Below are 18331 nucleotides of genomic sequence, written 5' to 3' on the forward strand. Positions count from 1 at the left end.
TTTTATTTGTTCATGGGATATAGGTTGTCGCTAGCTAGGCCAGCATTTATTGCACGTCACTAATTGTCCTTGAGAAGGTGGTGGTGAGTTGCCTTTTTGAACCACTGCGGTCCAGGTGGTGTAGGTACACCTACAGTGTTGTTTGAAGGAAGTTCAAGCATTTTAACCCAGCGACAGTGAAGGAACGGCGATATATTTCTAAGTTGTGATGATGGTGGCTTGGAAGGGAACTTCCAGGTGGTGGTGTTCTGATGTATCTGCTGCCCTTGTCCTTCTAGATGGTCGTGGTCATGAGTTTGGAAGGTGTTGCCTAAGGAGGCTTGGTGAGTTTCTGCAGTGCATGTTGTAGATGGTGCCATTGTTCATCGGTGGTGGAGGGAGTGAATGTTTGTGGATTGGATAGCAATCATGTGGGCTGCTTTGTCCTGGATGGTGTTGACATTCTTGTGTTTTTGGATTACATCATACTCCTGACTTGTGCCTTGTAGATAGTAGACAGGCTTTGGGGAGTGAGGATGTGAGTTCATCATTGCAGGATTCCTAGCCTCTGACCTGCTCTTGTAGCCATGGTATTTATATGGCTCGTCCAGATCAGTTTCTGGTCAATGGTAACCTCCAGGATGTTGATACTGGGGGATTCAGCAACGGTAATGGCATTGAATGTCAAGAGCATACAAGGTAGCTCATGAAAGTTGTGATTAAATATCAAGTACGGATTTTAAAATCCTGGTGATTTCAGCAGGAAGGAAAGTAATCTATTCCTCAGTTTGAGACACAGAAGAGGATGAAATGTATTAGAGCTTGTTCAATGAGTCTCAACTTCGAACAGTAAGGAGCTTCATTTGCTTAAGAGGTGGAATGCTGGCAGTAGATTTGCAAGGTGGAGGAATAAAGGACTGATGTGAAGCATTTGAGATGGCAATGGATGCTTTTAAGTTCGGTGGCACAAATTTTGAGGACCATGACAGTGAACCCATAAATGCATTAACGCTGGAACAGTAATTTAATGCGAGTTTTTAGCTGAAATTCAAATGTATTAATAGCAATGTTTTAAAGTTTTAACATCCCAGTTTATGACCTCCTTTAGTGGTGTAAGACACTTTCATCCAGTGGGAAATGAAATGTGCTGATAGAAGTTTTGGCTTTGAACCAGGCACCTTAGCATTTCTGGAACAAAGCAGCAATACCTTAAGCATTTATTTGCATTACTTTCCCAGCTATTGAGGATTCTACTTATGCTTCTGAAATCAGTAACCTAGAAAAAGAGATGTGCTGCTAGGAATTGACAGGCTGAACTCCTGGAAAACTGTGCACTCTGCTGGTAATGTGGGAGTGAAGCCTTTTCTCTTTGCCCTGATTCTAGTTTTTATTGTTGTGCAGATCCAGGGCTAGCTGCAGAACATAGTGGAATTGAATCCTTTCCTCCTGTCAGATAGGCCTTGGGGAGGTTGTGGCATAATGGTATTGTCAGGGTAATGCTCTGGGCACCCTGGTTCGAATCCAATCACAGCAGATGGTGAAATTTGATCTCAGTATAAATCTGGAATCAAAAGTCTAATGATGACCATGAAAGCATTGCTGATTGGTGAACCAGGTGGGTTTTTACAACAATGTCCTTTTAGAGAAGGAAATCTGCCGTACTTACCTGGCCTGGCCTACATGTGAATGTGGTTGACTCTTAAAATGCCCTCCGGACAAGGGCAATTGTGGATGGGCAATAAATGCTGGCCTAGGCAGCAATGTTCACATCTCATGAACAAATAATAAAAAAAAAATTCTGGGTTGACTTTACACAACCTCAGCATTGATGCTATCCAACCTAGCACTGACATTGTACAGTAAATGTAAAAGCAAAATACTGCGGATGCTGGAAATCTGAAACAGATTTAATGAGCTCTGAAGAACGGTCATATGGACTTGAAACGTTAACTTTGTTTTTCTCTCTCCATAGATGCTGTCAGACCTGCTGAGTTTTTCCAGCAATTTTCTGTTTCTGTACTGTAAATGTACCCTGGTTATAACAGCACAACTGAAATAAGTGTGAGGCACAACTGCCATTTACGGTTCATAAATATCAAAATATAATGCAGTGAGACAGGAGACGTGAATACAGAAAATGCTGGAAAAAACTCGAGATCAGGCAGCATCTGTGGAGAGAGGAACAATTAATGTTTCAGTCCTCATGAATGATTGTCAACGTAATGTTAAATGTTTCTCATCACACTTTGCCGAGTGTTCTCCAACATTTTCTGATATTTTGGATTTCCAACTTCTTCAGTAGTTCATTTCTGAAGAATTTTTTTTCAAGCTGCATGTTAGTGGCAATTTTGGACATGTTTAGTAATGATTTTTTGTTTTGACGTTTCCTTCCTTTGGACCTCTCCACATCACCATCAAGTCAATAAGTAGGCAGGCCTGCCTGCTCTGTTTTCACCAATGCAAGTTTAACGTCCAATACCATGAGGCTTGCCTGAGGATGATTTTTTTTTCTCTTCCTCCAAGGACATGCCTGCACTGGGAAAGATAGGGAACTTATGATACAAAAAGGCCATATCTTATTTCTGGTCTTTAGTGGTTGTCTGTGTTACATATTTGTGGTGATCTCCTGGCTTGCATTAGACATGGCAAATGAGCGCCATACCTGGAGAAAACCAGAATAAGATGTGTTCTTATAATTCTGGAGCAAAAAAACATTAAATTGCATTTATTTAGTGCCTTTAATGTTGTAAATCATCCCAAGGTGCTTCACAGGACCATTATCAAATGAAATTTGACACTGAGCTTCATGAGGACATCAATGATATATGTAGGTTATAAGGTGTGTCTTAAGAGGTATAGGGAACTTGAGCTTAAGGTTTCGGCACCTGAAGGTATGGCTGCCAGTGGTGAGGTGATGAAAATTGTGGACGTACAAGAGGTCAGAATTTGAAGAGCGGAGAGATCTGAAGGTTATAGGACTAGAGGTTCAAAAGCAAGTATGAATGCAACAGCACAGTTACAGCACTGTACTGCCTGTTGACTTCAGCATGTCAGGTGTTACAATAGGAATAAGCTTGAGGGGAGTAGTTTTAACCTAAACCATCCAACAGAAAATTGACTGGGTAGGATCAGCCCCCCCACCACTGTTATACACTTTACCAAATTTTACTTCACATTGAGTCATTTGGAAGTAACTTTGAGTGGATGTAGAATGGGTGATTTTTTTTTTAATTAATTCATGGGATGTGGGCATCGCTGGCTAGGCTGGCATTTATTGCCCATCCCTATTTACCCTTGAGAAGGTGGTGGTGACCTGCCTTCTTGAGCCACTGCAGTCCAAGTGGTGTAGGTGCACCCACAGTGTTGTTAAGAAAGGAGTTCCAGGATTTTGACCCAGCGACACTGAAGGAACAGCAACATATTTCCAAGTCAGGATGGTGAGTGGCTGAGTTGGATTGATTTAATCCTTTCAGATGTTTTGGGTTAAAATTACTTCTCTGGATTTTAAAAGATTAGAGTTGGAGGCAGAGAAAGGGGGAAGCATTTTAATAAAGGATATAGGCCCATAACTTCCGATTTCTGGAGTGTCATACCTGGGAGGATCCCCAGAGATGTGCCAAGGACATGCCCCCCACAGAAGTCCCCATGTAAGGATTGCATGGCAGTTGCCCAGAAAGTTCAAACTTCCGATGGGAAAGTACCCTGCATTGGGAACCATCGATATTCTAATTTAAATCCCAGTCTTTGGATGGTTTCAACCGTCTTAGAGGAATAGTTAGCCAGGAAAAGTTGGAAGGATTAAAACCACTTTTAATTCTTGGTAACTGTAATGCTGACCCACTGCCCCCACCCCAAATCTCCCTCAGCTACACCCTCTTGAAAGCCCCATACTCACTTCCCCAGCCTCGACTACCCTCACCAACGCCCTCCCCCCACACTGACTACCGACCCCCTCCCCTCCCAACACCCCATCCTCCCTCTCCCGGCCCCTCCATCCTACCCACTGACCTGATGCACTTACTTTCTCCCTGGATTCTCAAAGAGGCTGGACCTTCAGTTGTACCTACTTTACAGCAGCTGGTGCTGTTAAAAAAGGGAGCATGTCTTCCTTTCTGTCAATGCTGCTGCGCTTGACAGAAGGCCTCAGGAACCCACTGCACTCCAGCTTTCTCACTCAGCCTGAGTCGGAAGGTTGGGTGAGAAAGGTGCAACTGCATTTCAATGTAAGTAAATAGGAGCAGAGTGGCAATCAGACTATGTTTGCCACTCAACAGAAGTTATAGCCCATTGTAATTAACTTGGAAGAATGAGAAGTTTGTATGTAGATTTAAATATTAGTGATAAAAGGACACTGCTTACCATTGACCTTGAAGAAAGCTGTCCACTAAGTTCTAGTAATTCATGTGGCATGGATTTCCCCTTTCCCCTAACCAACTTTACTTTGGTTCTGGTGTCAACTCAAGGAAACTCTTGTGTCCAGCAACAGTGATGTAATCAAGGTGGCAAAGCAACCAGTCACATTGAAGAATTCTCATAGATGGCAAACAGGGATTTTTAAAAATACTGATTATCCATTAGTTTTTCATCTTTTTAAATACAGCAAAATATTATATTTTAGTGTTCTTGTGAGATTAAGATAGAACATGAAACAACGTTAACTTTCAAAAGCATTATTTAAAGTGTTTTTTTTATATTATAATGGAGAAATGTGCCATTCCACAAGCATAAAATTAGTTTCTCAGGGCCAGAGAGGTTGCTCAGAGCTGTGAACTTGGTATGCTGTTTGAAAATGCATTTACGCCTCATTCAATAAGGCATAACTTTTTCAACATTTTTTTGGCAATAAATCTGAGTGCAAAAAGTGGAAATTCATGTCGATTCAAATGATTACTAATTGATTTCCATTCGGGGGGCTTTAACAGTGCACCCTGTGGAGGAACAGGGAATCACTGACAGCCGCTTCCAGGTTTCAGTATTTAACTGTGCATTTGGAGACATTTGCTGCTGGTTTCACAGTGTGACAGCAGTGAATGCTGACAGTCTTGCCATTGCTACAACTGTAAAATCTGAGTCATTATTTTTAAATTTATTGTTTTTTTTACTAAAACATACATGGCACTTTGATTCTTTTTTTTTCCTACCAGACAACATCTGGAGTACTTACGGATCACAGGGGGAAATGTTGGAAAAGCAAGGAATGCTATCTGTACCTGCCTCGGAGGATGCAACAAACACAGGACTCCCATACGTGTTCAGTGACATTGCAACCTACTTCACCATGCTGGTTGGCATCTACTTCCCCTCTGTGACTGGTGAGATTTGTGGCTTGAAGGGACAGTGAGGTGTACAATTACTGTGTGGTCCCTTGCATAATGTGTTGTCTCTCCTTTTGTCTTATTTAAGCGAACATGTTTGTAGCCCTCATGAGGTTGTTACCTCTCCAACCCCCCTCCTTTCCTGAAGGTGCTGTGTTGCTAGGAATTCTGGCTGTCCTTCAGGACTTTCTCCAAGTGCTGTGAGCCTGTAATGATTTGGAATTTTTTCCATCACTGTCCAGTGTTCATGGCAAAAAGATGATAATAAGCATCATCTTCATTCTCCAAAGCTCACACCCAGATACATCCTGAGCTGAGCATGTCCAGGTTCAATAATTATTCCCTAACTCTGGTAAATACCATTGGAAATCACTTAAGACACCAGCATTCCCTTGACTGTTTTGAAAGAGGTGCATTTCATGTCTTTGACTCATACATACAAGCTAAAACTGAGAGTTTAATGTACAGGTTGAATAATATGGATGCTGAAACAATTGTACAAATGAATGAGAGAAGTGTTTGGTGAAATCAAATGCAAATCATATTGAAACATTGTTACAAAACAGGGGTGAGCTCTTGCATAACTTTAATGAATAACACATTTGATTCTGACTAGGGTTCCTTTTCCCTCAACAGGTATCATGGCTGGTTCAAATAGGTCCGGAGACTTGAAGGATGCCCAGAAATCCATCCCTACTGGAACACTGTTGGCAATTATTACAACCTCATTCATTTGTATCCTTATGTTGGGAAGTCAGCATACAAAGTTGAATGTAAATTACTTTAACACACACAAGTTGCAAAGTGCCCTGGGGAAACAAGACCCCATTTGCTAAGGAACTGGGCAGGTAAAGCAGAGGTCATGAATTTAAGAAATTGAATTCAGTAGATCTGGGAATTTATGGACTGGGATTTAAAATGTCAACTCTTATTGTAAGAATTTCAAACTATTTCATTATCGTCTTTCAGGGAAGAGGGCTTGCCACCACTACTAGTCTCTACATGTGATTCTTGCCTGACACTTAATGCCTTCAGGGTAACTCTGGATGAACAATAAGTGCTTCCAATGTAGCTGACAATCCAGGAATACAAAACTTTTTTCAGATCTGTAAACTGTTGATTAGTTTGTCAAGCTGACTACATAAAATGTGGTCAGTATCCTTCTCAGCAAGTCAGACTTTGACTTTCCCTTACACTTCTACACCGTAATATTTTCCACAAGTTGAACTAGAATGCTGAAAACAGTCTGCAAATCTTGGTGTGTTCTCTTCAATATCTCATTTTTCATTAAATTTATTGCAACATTTAAATATAGGGTTGTAACTTCCGACTAGAGTCAGAAAGTGCTGGCCCGCAGAAATTAGAAGAAATAAATGCACACTTAACTGGTCTTGAAAATTGCATTGCCGCTTCCGTTGGCTGGAACGGCCTGGAGTCTACATCGAAAGAATCCTCGCAGGCCCCAGCGAAGTTTAGATCCAGCGTATTCAAGGAGGTCATGCCCCCTTTCTGACAGCACTTGCTGCCATAAAGCAAGTAAGTTTAAAGGGCCAGGGAGATTTACAGGCCAGGGGAAGGTAAGTGCCTCAGGTAAGTAGATAGGATTTGGGGGTTGGGGTAGGAAGGTCCAGAGATTTTTTGGTGGGGTGGGGCGGCATAGGGGGAAGGAGGGTCTGGAGTTCGGGTGTGGGAGGTGAGTGGAATGTGTCCAGAGGTTGGAGGGGTCCAAGGCCTTGGTGGGGGGAGGGGTGTGGAGGTTGGGTGGGTTCCAGGGAAGGGGGGGTAGCGAGGTGGGGGTGTTCGGAGGTCAGGGGGGGTGTCTGAGGTATTTGGGGGCGGGGTTTGGGGTCGGGTAGAGGTGGAGTTGTCGGAGATTGGTGGGGGGGGGAAGTCCCGTGGGGTCAGTCTGGGTGTCTACAATAGTTACCCAGAAGTTGGAAGAGGTTTTAATTCTTCTAACTTTTTCTGGGTAACTATTGGTATAATGCTGGCAGAACCATCGAAGTTTGAGATTTAAATCATATTTTCAGTTGGTTCCCAGCGCAGTGCAACTCTCCAGAGGAAGTCAGCACTCCTGGGCAATTGCCATGCAAACCTTTGCCTGGTAACTTTCCAGAGGGATTGCCCAAATCCAATGTTGGGCGGGTGGGGTGGGGGCAGAAGTTGGGCGGGGGGATGGAGGCAGAAGTTACAGGCCATAGTTTTAATTCCTTGCTCATACCAGAGGAGCAGTGTGCTCCATCCCTTTGAACTTTAATCAGACTTTCAGAAGGCTCACTTCAGAGGAAAATGGCCCTTCTACCCTCCTGTTGCCACACCCTCATGAAAAAGTATTTTGCTTTGATGATTTTCAATCCCTAATTGGTGAGTCATCACTGAAGAGTCAGTGACTCATTAAAGTTTCCACTATTGACACCATTGATAGATACTATTGCAGGAGTAATTCTTGCCCTCAGAGGATTTTGATTTTAAGTGCGTTTTACCAGTAAGTATAACAAACTAACAAAGGAACATTGCTTATTTTTTTTCAAAAAAGTCATAGTTTCCTTAATAATCATCAACAGACTTGACATGCATTATCTTGTTTGGTGCTTGCATAGAAGGTGTGCTCTTAAGGGACAAGTAAGCGATTAACATAAATTTATAGACTTCTCTTTAAAAAAAAAAAAATTGCATGTCTCTTTTTACTGGGCTGTTATGAAGACCAGCGTATTACAAGATGATCCAAGCTATCAATAAATGTCTATCAGTGCACATAAACCATTTACACACACATGGTATCCCAGTGACCCCAATTAAAGTGAGCATTTTAATTAGATAATCTAACGCTCTTCTGCAGTGTCATAATGAAGTCTAATTTAATAGGACACTATTCCAGAATGTACGTGTTGATGTAATGAATTCAAGTATTAGCATTATTTTTTCCATTTTCTCAACCCTGCTTCCCCAAGCTGCGTCTGCTTCATAATCTATTTTGTAATCTGTTTGGTTATTTGTTTCCCGTCTGAGCCTGAACCTAGCTTAAATGACCAAGTTCATCACACTCTTTGTTGCTATCTGTATCTTTCAAGCATCATGCTGCAGAGCATGCAGTTATTGTGATTGAGTTGGAGCTAGGTAATATCACAGTAGATTCGCCGAACCTTTAAAAGAAGAAGGGCTAAGAAATAATTGATGTGTTTAATAAATGACTCATAAGTGAGAGTGCTATCACTAAGCAAGCAGCAAATATGCAATTTTCCTGTAAGATACACATTCGAGCAAAGGCCCAATTTCGAAAACTTTTCTTGGAATTTTTATTTCTTTATAGGGTATGTAAATGCATTTTTATGATGCCAATCTAACCTGACAGTAATTCAGCCCTAGGGTACTTGTAGTTGTAGAGGCTGCAATGAAAGTTTGTTTGCAAATTATATTTGCACCCCTCAAAAAAAATCAATAAATACATTATACTGTGCTAATGAACTGTTTAGATTAATTCTGTATTAAATGCTAACTGAGACAACGGGAGTGTTTTTAAGCAGATGACATGACAGTAAATATATGTAGATCAAAGATGTTTCAGTACAGGATGACTCTCAGGTTTTCTCTTCACACTGGGTCATAATACACATGATTAGAATGGAGATCTTTTATCTTCTGGTTGAGTTGTTGATTCAACAATTGACATGCACCAGCAGACAGGAGACGTAGATAGGTTGGTTCATTATATCATGAATTCTATTTCTCCTAATGCTCTAAACCATTAGACCATAAGACATAGGAACAGAAATTAGGCCATTCGGCCCATTGAGTCTGCTCCGCCATTCAATCATGGCTGATAAGTTTCTCAACCGCATTCTCCCGCCTTCTCCCCATAACCTTTGATGCCCTTACCAATCAAGAACCTATCTATCTCAGTCTTAAATACACTCAATGATCTGGCCTTCACAGCCTTCTGTGGCAATGAATTCCATAGATTCACCACTCTCTGGCTAAAGAAGTTTCTCCTCATCTCTGTTCTAAATGGTCTTCCCTTTACGCTGAGGCTGTGCCCTCAGGTCCTTGTCTCTCCTACTAATGGAAACATCTTCCCCACATCCACTCTATCCAGGCCTTTCAGTATTCTGTAAGTTTCAATCAGATCCCGTCCATCCTTCTAAACTCCATCAAGTAAAGACCCAGAGTCCTCAAACGTTCCTCATATGTTAAGCCTTTCATTCCTGGGATCGTTCTCGTGAACTTCCTCTGGACCCTCTCCAGGGGCAGCACATCCTTCCTGAGATACGGGACCCAAAATTGCTCACAATATTGTGAATGTGGTCTGACCAGAGCCTTTAAAGCCTCAGCAGCACATCCCTGCTTTTATATTCTAGTCCTCTCGAAATAAATGCCAACATTGCATTTGCCTTTCTAACTATCGATTCAACCTGCAAGTTAATCTTAAGAGAATCCTGGACTAGGACTCCCAAGTCCCTTTGCACTCCAGATTTCTGAATTCTCTCCCCGTTTAGAAAATAGTCTATGCCCCTTCTTCCTACCAAAGTGCATGATCTCACACTTCCCCATGTTGTATTCCATCTGCCGCTTCTTTGCCCATTCTCCTAACATGTCCAAATCTACTAAAGGATAACAGGATGAAATATCAGGAGTTGATCAGATTCACTGCTAATAAGCTATACGTTTACATGTTATTTGGCTAGTGTTTGAAGCTCTAAATGTAGAACAGCAGTTATTCAATTAATGTTTTTTGGCTTGTTAACATGGACCCAAGTGGGTGTGTAGGTTTAGACTATCTGAAACCTTTCCATATATATTGAGTTTTCAGCCACAACCTGAAGTCTATTTCCCAGTGATGTCCACAATATGAATGTTTTGTTGCTGTCCAAGTATGGGTGTTGAGGGTTATGGATCAAAAGTGGACAAATAGAGTTGAGATGCAAATCAGCTTTATAGCTGTTTTGAAGGGTCTACTGTCACCACCAGTGGGTTGGGAAGGAGTGACCAGCAGGATGTCAGTCAGTCGGCCTCACCACCCAAACTCTACAATCGTCTTTGGTGGGGTTGCGAAGAATTTCCTGCAGGTGCATAACCCCTTACTCTTCAATGGACCCATGCTTCAAAGGAGATGGCTAGTGAGGAAATTCCTCCTTAAGGTCTTGCTGCTATTTTGCCCATAAGCACACCTCATGAATTGTTGTGATTCAACGAGGGAGATGCAGATTTTACACTGGTTGTCCACACTGGAATGTCCCCATGGTCCTAGGTATATATCTGATGGATTTACAGTTTTTTTTTTTCTAATCATCTTAGCCTTCTGTAACAACTTGTGTTTAAAGGAAGTTTGTTTTTGTTTTTCTTTACCCAGGTTTGGTGAGTCTGTAAATGGCAACCTGGTCATTGGGATTCTGGCCTGGCCATCTCCCTGGGTTATTGTGATCGGTTCGTTCTTTTCAACATGTGGTGCTGGTCTCCAGAGTCTCACTGGTGCCCCTCGGCTAATGCAGGCCATTGCCAGAGACGGGATAGTTCCTTTCCTAAGGGTATGTGCAAATAAGCATGGGAAATTTATGTTAGACATAACAAATAAGATGTTGATAAAATATGGTGATTAAATTCGTAGAATAAGTGTGTAAATGGAAATCAATTTCAATAGTTGAGGAGGTGGTGCATTTTGTTAGAAGGAGTAAGAAGGCTGTATACTCCTTGGAAAATATCAGTCTAAATGAGTTTCTCCCTAGCTCCAGAACTATCATGGGTAGTGTGTTAATTGTATATTTATGCACCCCATTATGCAGTATATAGTCCATTCTCAGTGTATTACTAGATACTCCCAATGGCCCAACTATGGCAGGCATAGCTGTGCCATGATGTGCTCATGCAATACATGTAATTATGCTGATTAGTATATTTTATACAAATTTTCTACTTTTAAAATCAGGTCTTTGGCCACGGAAAGGCTAATGGTGAACCAACATGGGCCCTCCTACTCACAGCTGGTATTTGTGAGATTGGCATTTTGATTGCTTCTCTTGACAGTGTAGCTCCTATTCTTTCCATGTAAGTATAGGTTTTCTTCTTTCCACATCAAGTTGACGTTGAAGAAACTGTTTAGTTTCCATCTCTTAACCAGAGCTAGGCTTTAGGGGTGGTCACGTATCCGAGGTCAGTGGAGTTAGCTCCTGAGATGTTAAGCAATGTGCCCATCAGACACATATATTTTCTCTCTCGTTCATGGCTGATGTGCATTTCTGTCTTCGGTATTGCTTCCATAGTGTCTCAGCAGTATTTGTCAGTTTGCATTTATATAATGTCTTCAGCATAAATAATGTCCAATGTGCTTCGTGGATTGCTGTTAAGAAAATGGGTGTCTGACAAGGAAGGATTCGTCTTGAGGTGGTCAGGCTGGGACAGAAAGCTTGGTTGAAGGAAAAGAAAGCTTTTAGGGAGGAGGTGGTGGTGGAGAAGTTTATGGACAAGCTTCCAGAAGGTAGGAGTTCTGCTCGTGAAGGTTCTAATGCAAATAGGAAGGGTTGGGGAGAAGATGGTGCACAGAAGGCCAGTGCCACAGAAGCAGGGTCTGTGGAGAGGAGATACACCAGTAAAATCTGCTGAATTAGACTGGATGAATACAAAGAGATGAAGCAGATGTTCACACTACACGCTCAAATAGCCATAAAGCTGAAATGAACAAATATGAAAATAGGCTGGCATAACCTGAACTAGAGTCCCACAAGCTAAGCAATGAACTAAGCAGGAAGAGGTTTCATCCTACATGGAATAGTAATGCTGTCCAGAAGTATGTTATTGTTGATGCAGTCTAAACCTAACAAGAGTAGGTCATTTCTACATATTGTAGATTTGCTACACTAATGACTGGAGATGCTAGGAATTAATTAGGGTAGAAATAAGGACTCCAAGTCATCGACCAGAGAATAATCGATCTGACTGACTGGTAAAGTATAGTAACTGGATGCTTTTCTAAACTGTCTCATTGTACGTCAAGGACATTTGTGGTCAAAAAGCACCAAAAGTGCAGATCAAAGCATTAATCCGAAACTTGCAGACAAAATAAACTCCATAGGAGTGAACTCACTAATATGATCTAAAGTCAAGGTTCAAATAATTGATGCCAGCTACATTTTTCCAGCATGTAGCCACATTTCATGTTTGAACTGTAACATTGTAAAACGGGGAGGCATCCATTGTACACCTTCCAGACTATGTGGTTGCTTGAGGAGGCACTGTGTGAGTCTGCTACAGTTTGGAAGACTAATTGTTTCAAAGGTTAGTGGGCAGATTTGGGAACAGTTGGAAATCTAGATTTGGTGCGAGAGGGAAATGGAGTAAGAATGGGTATTTAAAATGCAACTAAACTGACTTGAGCCAAGATGGTAGAAAAAACTGGAAAATCTAGCACTGTATGTTTAACGGTACAAAACATTTTAATTTGCTTTTGTTTTTCCCTTCTCCCTCAGGTTCTTCTTGATGTGTTACATGTTTGTGAACCTGGCGTGTGCACTACAAACACTCTTGAAAACACCTAATTGGAGGCCACGATTTAAGTACTATCACTGGTATGGCAGAAACACTACGAACAAAAACATTCGCTGCTTTAGTTTGTAGAGCACAAAAAAATTCAGTTGTCATTCACAGTGCTACCTCACTAGTAGATAATTTGAACAATTTATTCTACAGTGGAACTTCTTCAACAAGTCTCTTTACATAGGCCACCTGTACACTAGTTGTAGAAAGCTGACTTTTGAGCTGCTTCTAGTATAATCCTTTTGTGTAGTCTAGTATCCTTAGAACCAGGTGGGTTATATCAGTGATACCATAACTGGCCTAATCATGCTGGCTGCTGGTCTCCACATTTATATGAATGCAGCGGTTTATTTTTTATATATTTTTATATTATGTTTTTGTATATCTGCTGACGTTTTTTTGAACTGCTTTTTGGTGGAATTGACTAGCACAGATGTAGTTTGTAGCTGTGGCATGCACACTTAATGACATCACATGGTTCAGTAGGCTTTTGGACTTAGTTGGTTGTTACCTGTGACATTGGAGATTGAAGGGCCTCTTTCCATAGGTGTAACAGCCTCAAAGCACATCCCTTAGCCATAAAATGTAATGCATACAATCTCTAATCTTTTCTGTAAACAGGGGAAGGGTATTACTATGGCTTCAAATATATCTCATCTTGGCTCCAGGCCTTGTGTACATGACTGTGAAGAATGTGGAAATGTTCTGATTTTAGTGCCTTACTATAAGTAATTTACCTCTAGGACCTTGTCCTTCCTGGGAATGAGTTTATGTCTTGCCTTGATGTTCATCTGTTCCTGGTATTACGCACTGGTCGCCATGGTAATAGCTGGATGTATCTACAAGTACATTGAATATCGAGGGTAAGATGGCTGCCATCCTCCATAGTACGATATGTTTTTATATGAAAGCGTTTTATTGACCAAGTGAATATTACATGGTTTGTGCCCGTTTTTAAAAAAAAAAATCATTTGATTAACGTTTCCTTTCAGAGCCGAGAAAGAATGGGGCGATGGCATTAGGGGCCTGTCCCTTAATGCAGCTCGATATGCTCTGCTGCGATTGGAGGATGGTCCACCTCACACAAAGAACTGGAGGTAAAGTCAGAACTAGAGTTTACTTTTGCTAATTCACATCTGTAAAGCTGTCCAAACTTAATTTTCCAGAAAGGAGCTTTCAGTCATAAGCACAATAAGCTTGGTGTCCCGCTTATTAGCAACACATAATTCTGAATGTGTAGTCCATTTTAATTTTCTTGCTGACTTGTACCTTGTGTTCATCAGAATTAGCGATGTTACAGCTGAAAATCAAACTCTTGTTTACTCAAGATCAGCATCAAGGACATTATGTCCTGGGTTTCATGGAAAATAATACTCCCAGCGCTCTTTTGCAAGAATGCGTTTTATCACCAAACTCGACCAGAATGATTGAATTACTTCATCATGCAAGGCATTCAGAATGGGAATCTGTATATGACCCTATTTACAGCAAACTACAAAGATTTTGAAATTGATTGACACCCTTTTTTTCCCCAATATCCATGAATATTAGACATCATCAGCAAATTGGAATAACCATAAACTGAACTAATCAATGAGACTAGTCACCATAAAACTAGACATTTAAATGTAAATTAGTAGACAGAAATGTGATAGCCTGCAGTGTATTTGACTTTGGAGATGATTTTTAAAAGTTATTTCACTTTGCATTTTAGTCTTCATAAAGAGCGCAAGTGTAACATAGTTGGAACTGTTGAGGTGGTATTTGTATATTAAATGAAAAAGCAAGCCTTGGGGCGATGCCTCTTCTCTCCTCTTTCTGCATTTAGGATTGGCTCCTGGAGATGGTGTTGACCTCAGTACTGATGCAGAATACCAATGAGTGGTGCATCCACTTGGTGCAAGAGGTACAACACTGCAGGTAAAAACCAAGCAGTGTCATCAAACTTGCTGGAGACTAGGTACTGACATTTTGTTCTAGCCACGGGTGGGTTAAGGGGCAGGTAGCAAAAAAATCGAACAGCAGTCTTTTTGGCTTTTTGTGCACCCCAGAGAAGAGTTAGCTTTTTTAAAAAGGGAAAAGAAACATATATTTTGCAGATCACAAAGTGACTTGGCTTGTCCATCTAACTTTTGCTTTTACTTCCTTCTTCCCTCTTTTGCTGCTTTCCCTTCAGACCTCAACTGTTGATATTGCTGAATCTGGATTTGGAACAGAACGTGAAGCACCCTCGACTCCTGTCACTCACCACACAGCTCAAGGCCGGCAAGGGATTGACCATTGTTGGGTCCGTGTTGGAAGGGACATTCCTAGAGAGGCACACTGAAGTTCATAATGCTGAACAGGTACTCCTCCAACAACAGACATCCAGCAAGCATTATACTTGACCAGAAATAACTTGTCAGTTTGGCTTCATTTACAGTTCATTTTATTCACTGAGAGGAAAGAATATCAGTAATTTCCCTGATGCAGAAAGTGAAGGGGTGCTGGAAGTGGATTCAATAGTAAAGTCTCAAAAGGAAATTGGTTATTTATGTGAAGAGGAAAAATTTGCAAGGCAGTTAGGGACTCTTTAGATTGCATTTTCAGAGAGCTGGCATGGGCTGAATGGTTGTCTCCTTTGCTGTATTATTCCATGATTCGTTTGGGGAGGGAGGCTCAACAACTTTGTCACACTGACGTTTCTGCGCCAGCAGTGGAGTCATATGTTTTCAGTCTGTTTTGTGTAGTTCCAAACCAAGACTTTTCACAATGAAAGTGCCTCTTTTGAAAAAAAAACTAGAATGGAAGATTGATCCAACTGTCCAAAACAGCAACAAAACTGAAAAGACTGAGACCATTTTCCACTGGACTGTTCGCCATTCCATGGGTTCTGTTGGCACCCATTGTGAAGAGAACCTGGATGGGCTATCAAAATTAGGGTGTCATGTGGCCAAAATTATAGGGCCAGTCTCTCTGCCTGCATGTGCCTCTTAGATTTGCAAAACTCTTCAATTCTATTTGACCAAACCAAGTTAGTGCAACAATAAAATATAACATGGAAAGTGCTTTACATGGAACTGATTTTTGAGCAATCAGGAAACGTTGATCTATTTGTGTTCAGATTTTGGTTGTGACCTAGAATATTTAAGCCCATGAGTAAATTTCTCCTCCCCCAATTATTTCTGATAAATGACATGGAGTTGTAAGTAAACCTCTTCAATGTCTTCTCAGGGATGCAGTGTATTTTTGACCCAAGTTACTTGTCTGACTGGAATTAGACTAACAATTGTCTTCTGGACACATCTGTGTCGAGTCTAATTACCTGATGAAATCAAAGTTTTACTAGAAAACAGCATTTCATTGCAAGTTAATAATAGATAGGGATATTCACTAGATGATAAGAGGTATTCACTACCTGAAAGAATGAACTGAAGCAGGAATCTGTAGAGTGAGTCTTAAGAAATGTGAGGTTGGTATTTTCTGCACCCAGTTCTGTCATTATCTGGCATTAGGGTCAAGTGGTGAATGACACTCCCATTGTCACTGTGACAAGGTGTCAGTTGCGATGAGTTAGTTGGTGGCCACAATGGTTTGTTATATATGAAGTCAAATGGTGGGGCAGAAAGATTTTGGAAGACCACTGCAGTTCCTCATTAGGAGAAAGTGGAAACTCTGCTGGGTTTTGCATGCTGTTCAGGTATTGTTTGATCTTAGTGGTTTGAGAGGGCTTTGAACCTTCCACCCATGCAACCCTGTAAATGGCCTGTGATAATGATCTGGTGACTCTCTCCTCATTTTTTCTTCCTCCTGGCCAGGGAACATTAGGCCTTGGCGTGCTTGAGATTCAGAAGTCAGCAGAGTGGAGAAACTGAGCCTGTGCGCCTCTGTGTTCCTCTGGTCTGAGTTGGAATTGCGATACTTGTCACTACCATGTCCATATTAACAGCTTTTGTACGTTCAACTGCATAAAATGTGCCCGCACTCTTAATCAGCATGGCTGTTAGATACCCAAGTGGAAATGACGACTCATTTGTTCTGTTTCGTTGACAGAACATCAAGTCCTTGATGGGGCTGGAGAAGACAAAAGGTTTCTGCCATGTGGTGGTGTCATCCAACCAGCGAGATGGGATCTCCCACCTGATCCAGTCATCTGGCCTGGGAGGAATGAAACACAACACTGTTCTGGTGGCATGGCCAGAGTTATGGAGGCAAACGGATGGTCCAGCTGGGTGGAAGAGCTTTGTTGGTCAGTATTACATTGTTCAATTATTCACTGAATATTTGCATGAGTAGCTGCATAGGCACCAAGTCTAATTTCACAATTGAGGTGTTGTGAATTTTTGGAATCCATCAGAGCTCCAATTTGACCTTGAGTTTAGGGATGATCTGATCGAGATGGTTAAAATGATCAAGGGCAGTTTTGCCGAGAAAATGTTTTCTCTGGGGAATCTAAAACCAAAGGACACAATCTTAAAATCAGAGTCGAGATATTTAAGAAGGAGATCGGAAAGCGTTTCATCACACAAAGGGTCGAGGAAATCTGAAACTCTTCCTCAAAGGTTGTGGAAGCTGGGGTCAACTTGAGATTTTCACGATTAACATTAGTAGATTTTTGTAGAATGAGGGTATCCAGGAATATGCTCGAAAGGTGTGGGGAAGTGGAGTTGAGGTATAGATCTGATCTGATTGAATGGCTGAACAGACTTGAGTAGCTTAATGGCCTACTCCTGTTCCTTTGCGATAAGGATTTGAATGGCTTTCTTCTGTTCCTATGTTTTGCTTGTGAGAGTACAAAATCATTTTTCAAGTACAAATGAAGTCGTGTAACATGTGTACACCATGGATCTATTCTCTCCATCTTCCATCATGCTTGCAAAGAACCACTGAGGTGAGTGGGCCAAACAAATGAATTGTTAACTTATTTTCTCATGTCAAAAACCAGAAGGTAAACTCAGCACCACCAAAGTCCAGCAAGTCATTTCCTTCCTGGTATCTGGTGTAACTTTCAGGAATGTACATAATCCACCTCAGTCACTTTGAGTGTGTACCATGTGCTTCTGACCACGTGTCGAGCTGTGAATTAGTCATCTATGATGCCGAATAGGGCACTCCGACACTTTCTTTGAATTAATTCTTGGAATGCTGGCATTTATGGCCCATCCACAGTAGCCCTTGAGGAGCTGGCAATGGACCACCTTGAACCCTTGCAGTCCATGTGATGAAAGTCCTCCTATGTTGTGTTGGAGGGAATTCCAGCATTTGGCTCTGCAACGGTGAAGGAATAACAGATCTCTCCAAATCAGAATGGGGTGTGACTTGGAGGTGGTGATGCTCAAATTCATGAGCTGTCATTGTCCTTCACAAATCCTCGACCTCCACAATTTCGGAGTGTTGTTGAAGAAGCCTTCACAAGCTGCTGCAGTGCATCTTGCAGATGATATGCACTGCAGCCACAGTGCACCAGTGATGGAGACAGTGGGTATTTAAACCAGTGGATGGGCTGCCAATAAAGCAGAATGCTTTGTCCTGAT

General features: G+C 41.5%; 1 protein-coding gene across 3 annotated transcripts in view; it reads left to right on the forward strand.

The window, feature by feature from the left end:
- The window catches only part of LOC121275944 (solute carrier family 12 member 7-like), a 465011-nt gene that overhangs the window by 194223 nt on the left and 252457 nt on the right, over window positions 1-18331 (forward strand). For all 3 annotated transcript variants that reach the window (XM_041183838.1, XM_041183839.1, XM_041183841.1), the window contains exons 9-18: window positions 5124-5291; window positions 5931-6029; window positions 7859-7916; window positions 10642-10816; window positions 11215-11333; window positions 12752-12850; window positions 13562-13681; window positions 13811-13915; window positions 14995-15163; window positions 16851-17046. In XM_041183838.1, coding sequence (XP_041039772.1) covers window positions 5124-5291; window positions 5931-6029; window positions 7859-7916; window positions 10642-10816; window positions 11215-11333; window positions 12752-12850; window positions 13562-13681; window positions 13811-13915; window positions 14995-15163; window positions 16851-17046 — 1308 coding nt within the window. The remainder of the gene's footprint in view (window positions 1-5123; window positions 5292-5930; window positions 6030-7858; window positions 7917-10641; window positions 10817-11214; window positions 11334-12751; window positions 12851-13561; window positions 13682-13810; window positions 13916-14994; window positions 15164-16850; window positions 17047-18331) is intronic.

The sequence above is a fragment of the Carcharodon carcharias genome, chromosome 3, assembly GCF_017639515.1.
Source record: "Carcharodon carcharias isolate sCarCar2 chromosome 3, sCarCar2.pri, whole genome shotgun sequence".
Classification (NCBI taxonomy): domain Eukaryota; kingdom Metazoa; phylum Chordata; class Chondrichthyes; order Lamniformes; family Lamnidae; genus Carcharodon; species Carcharodon carcharias.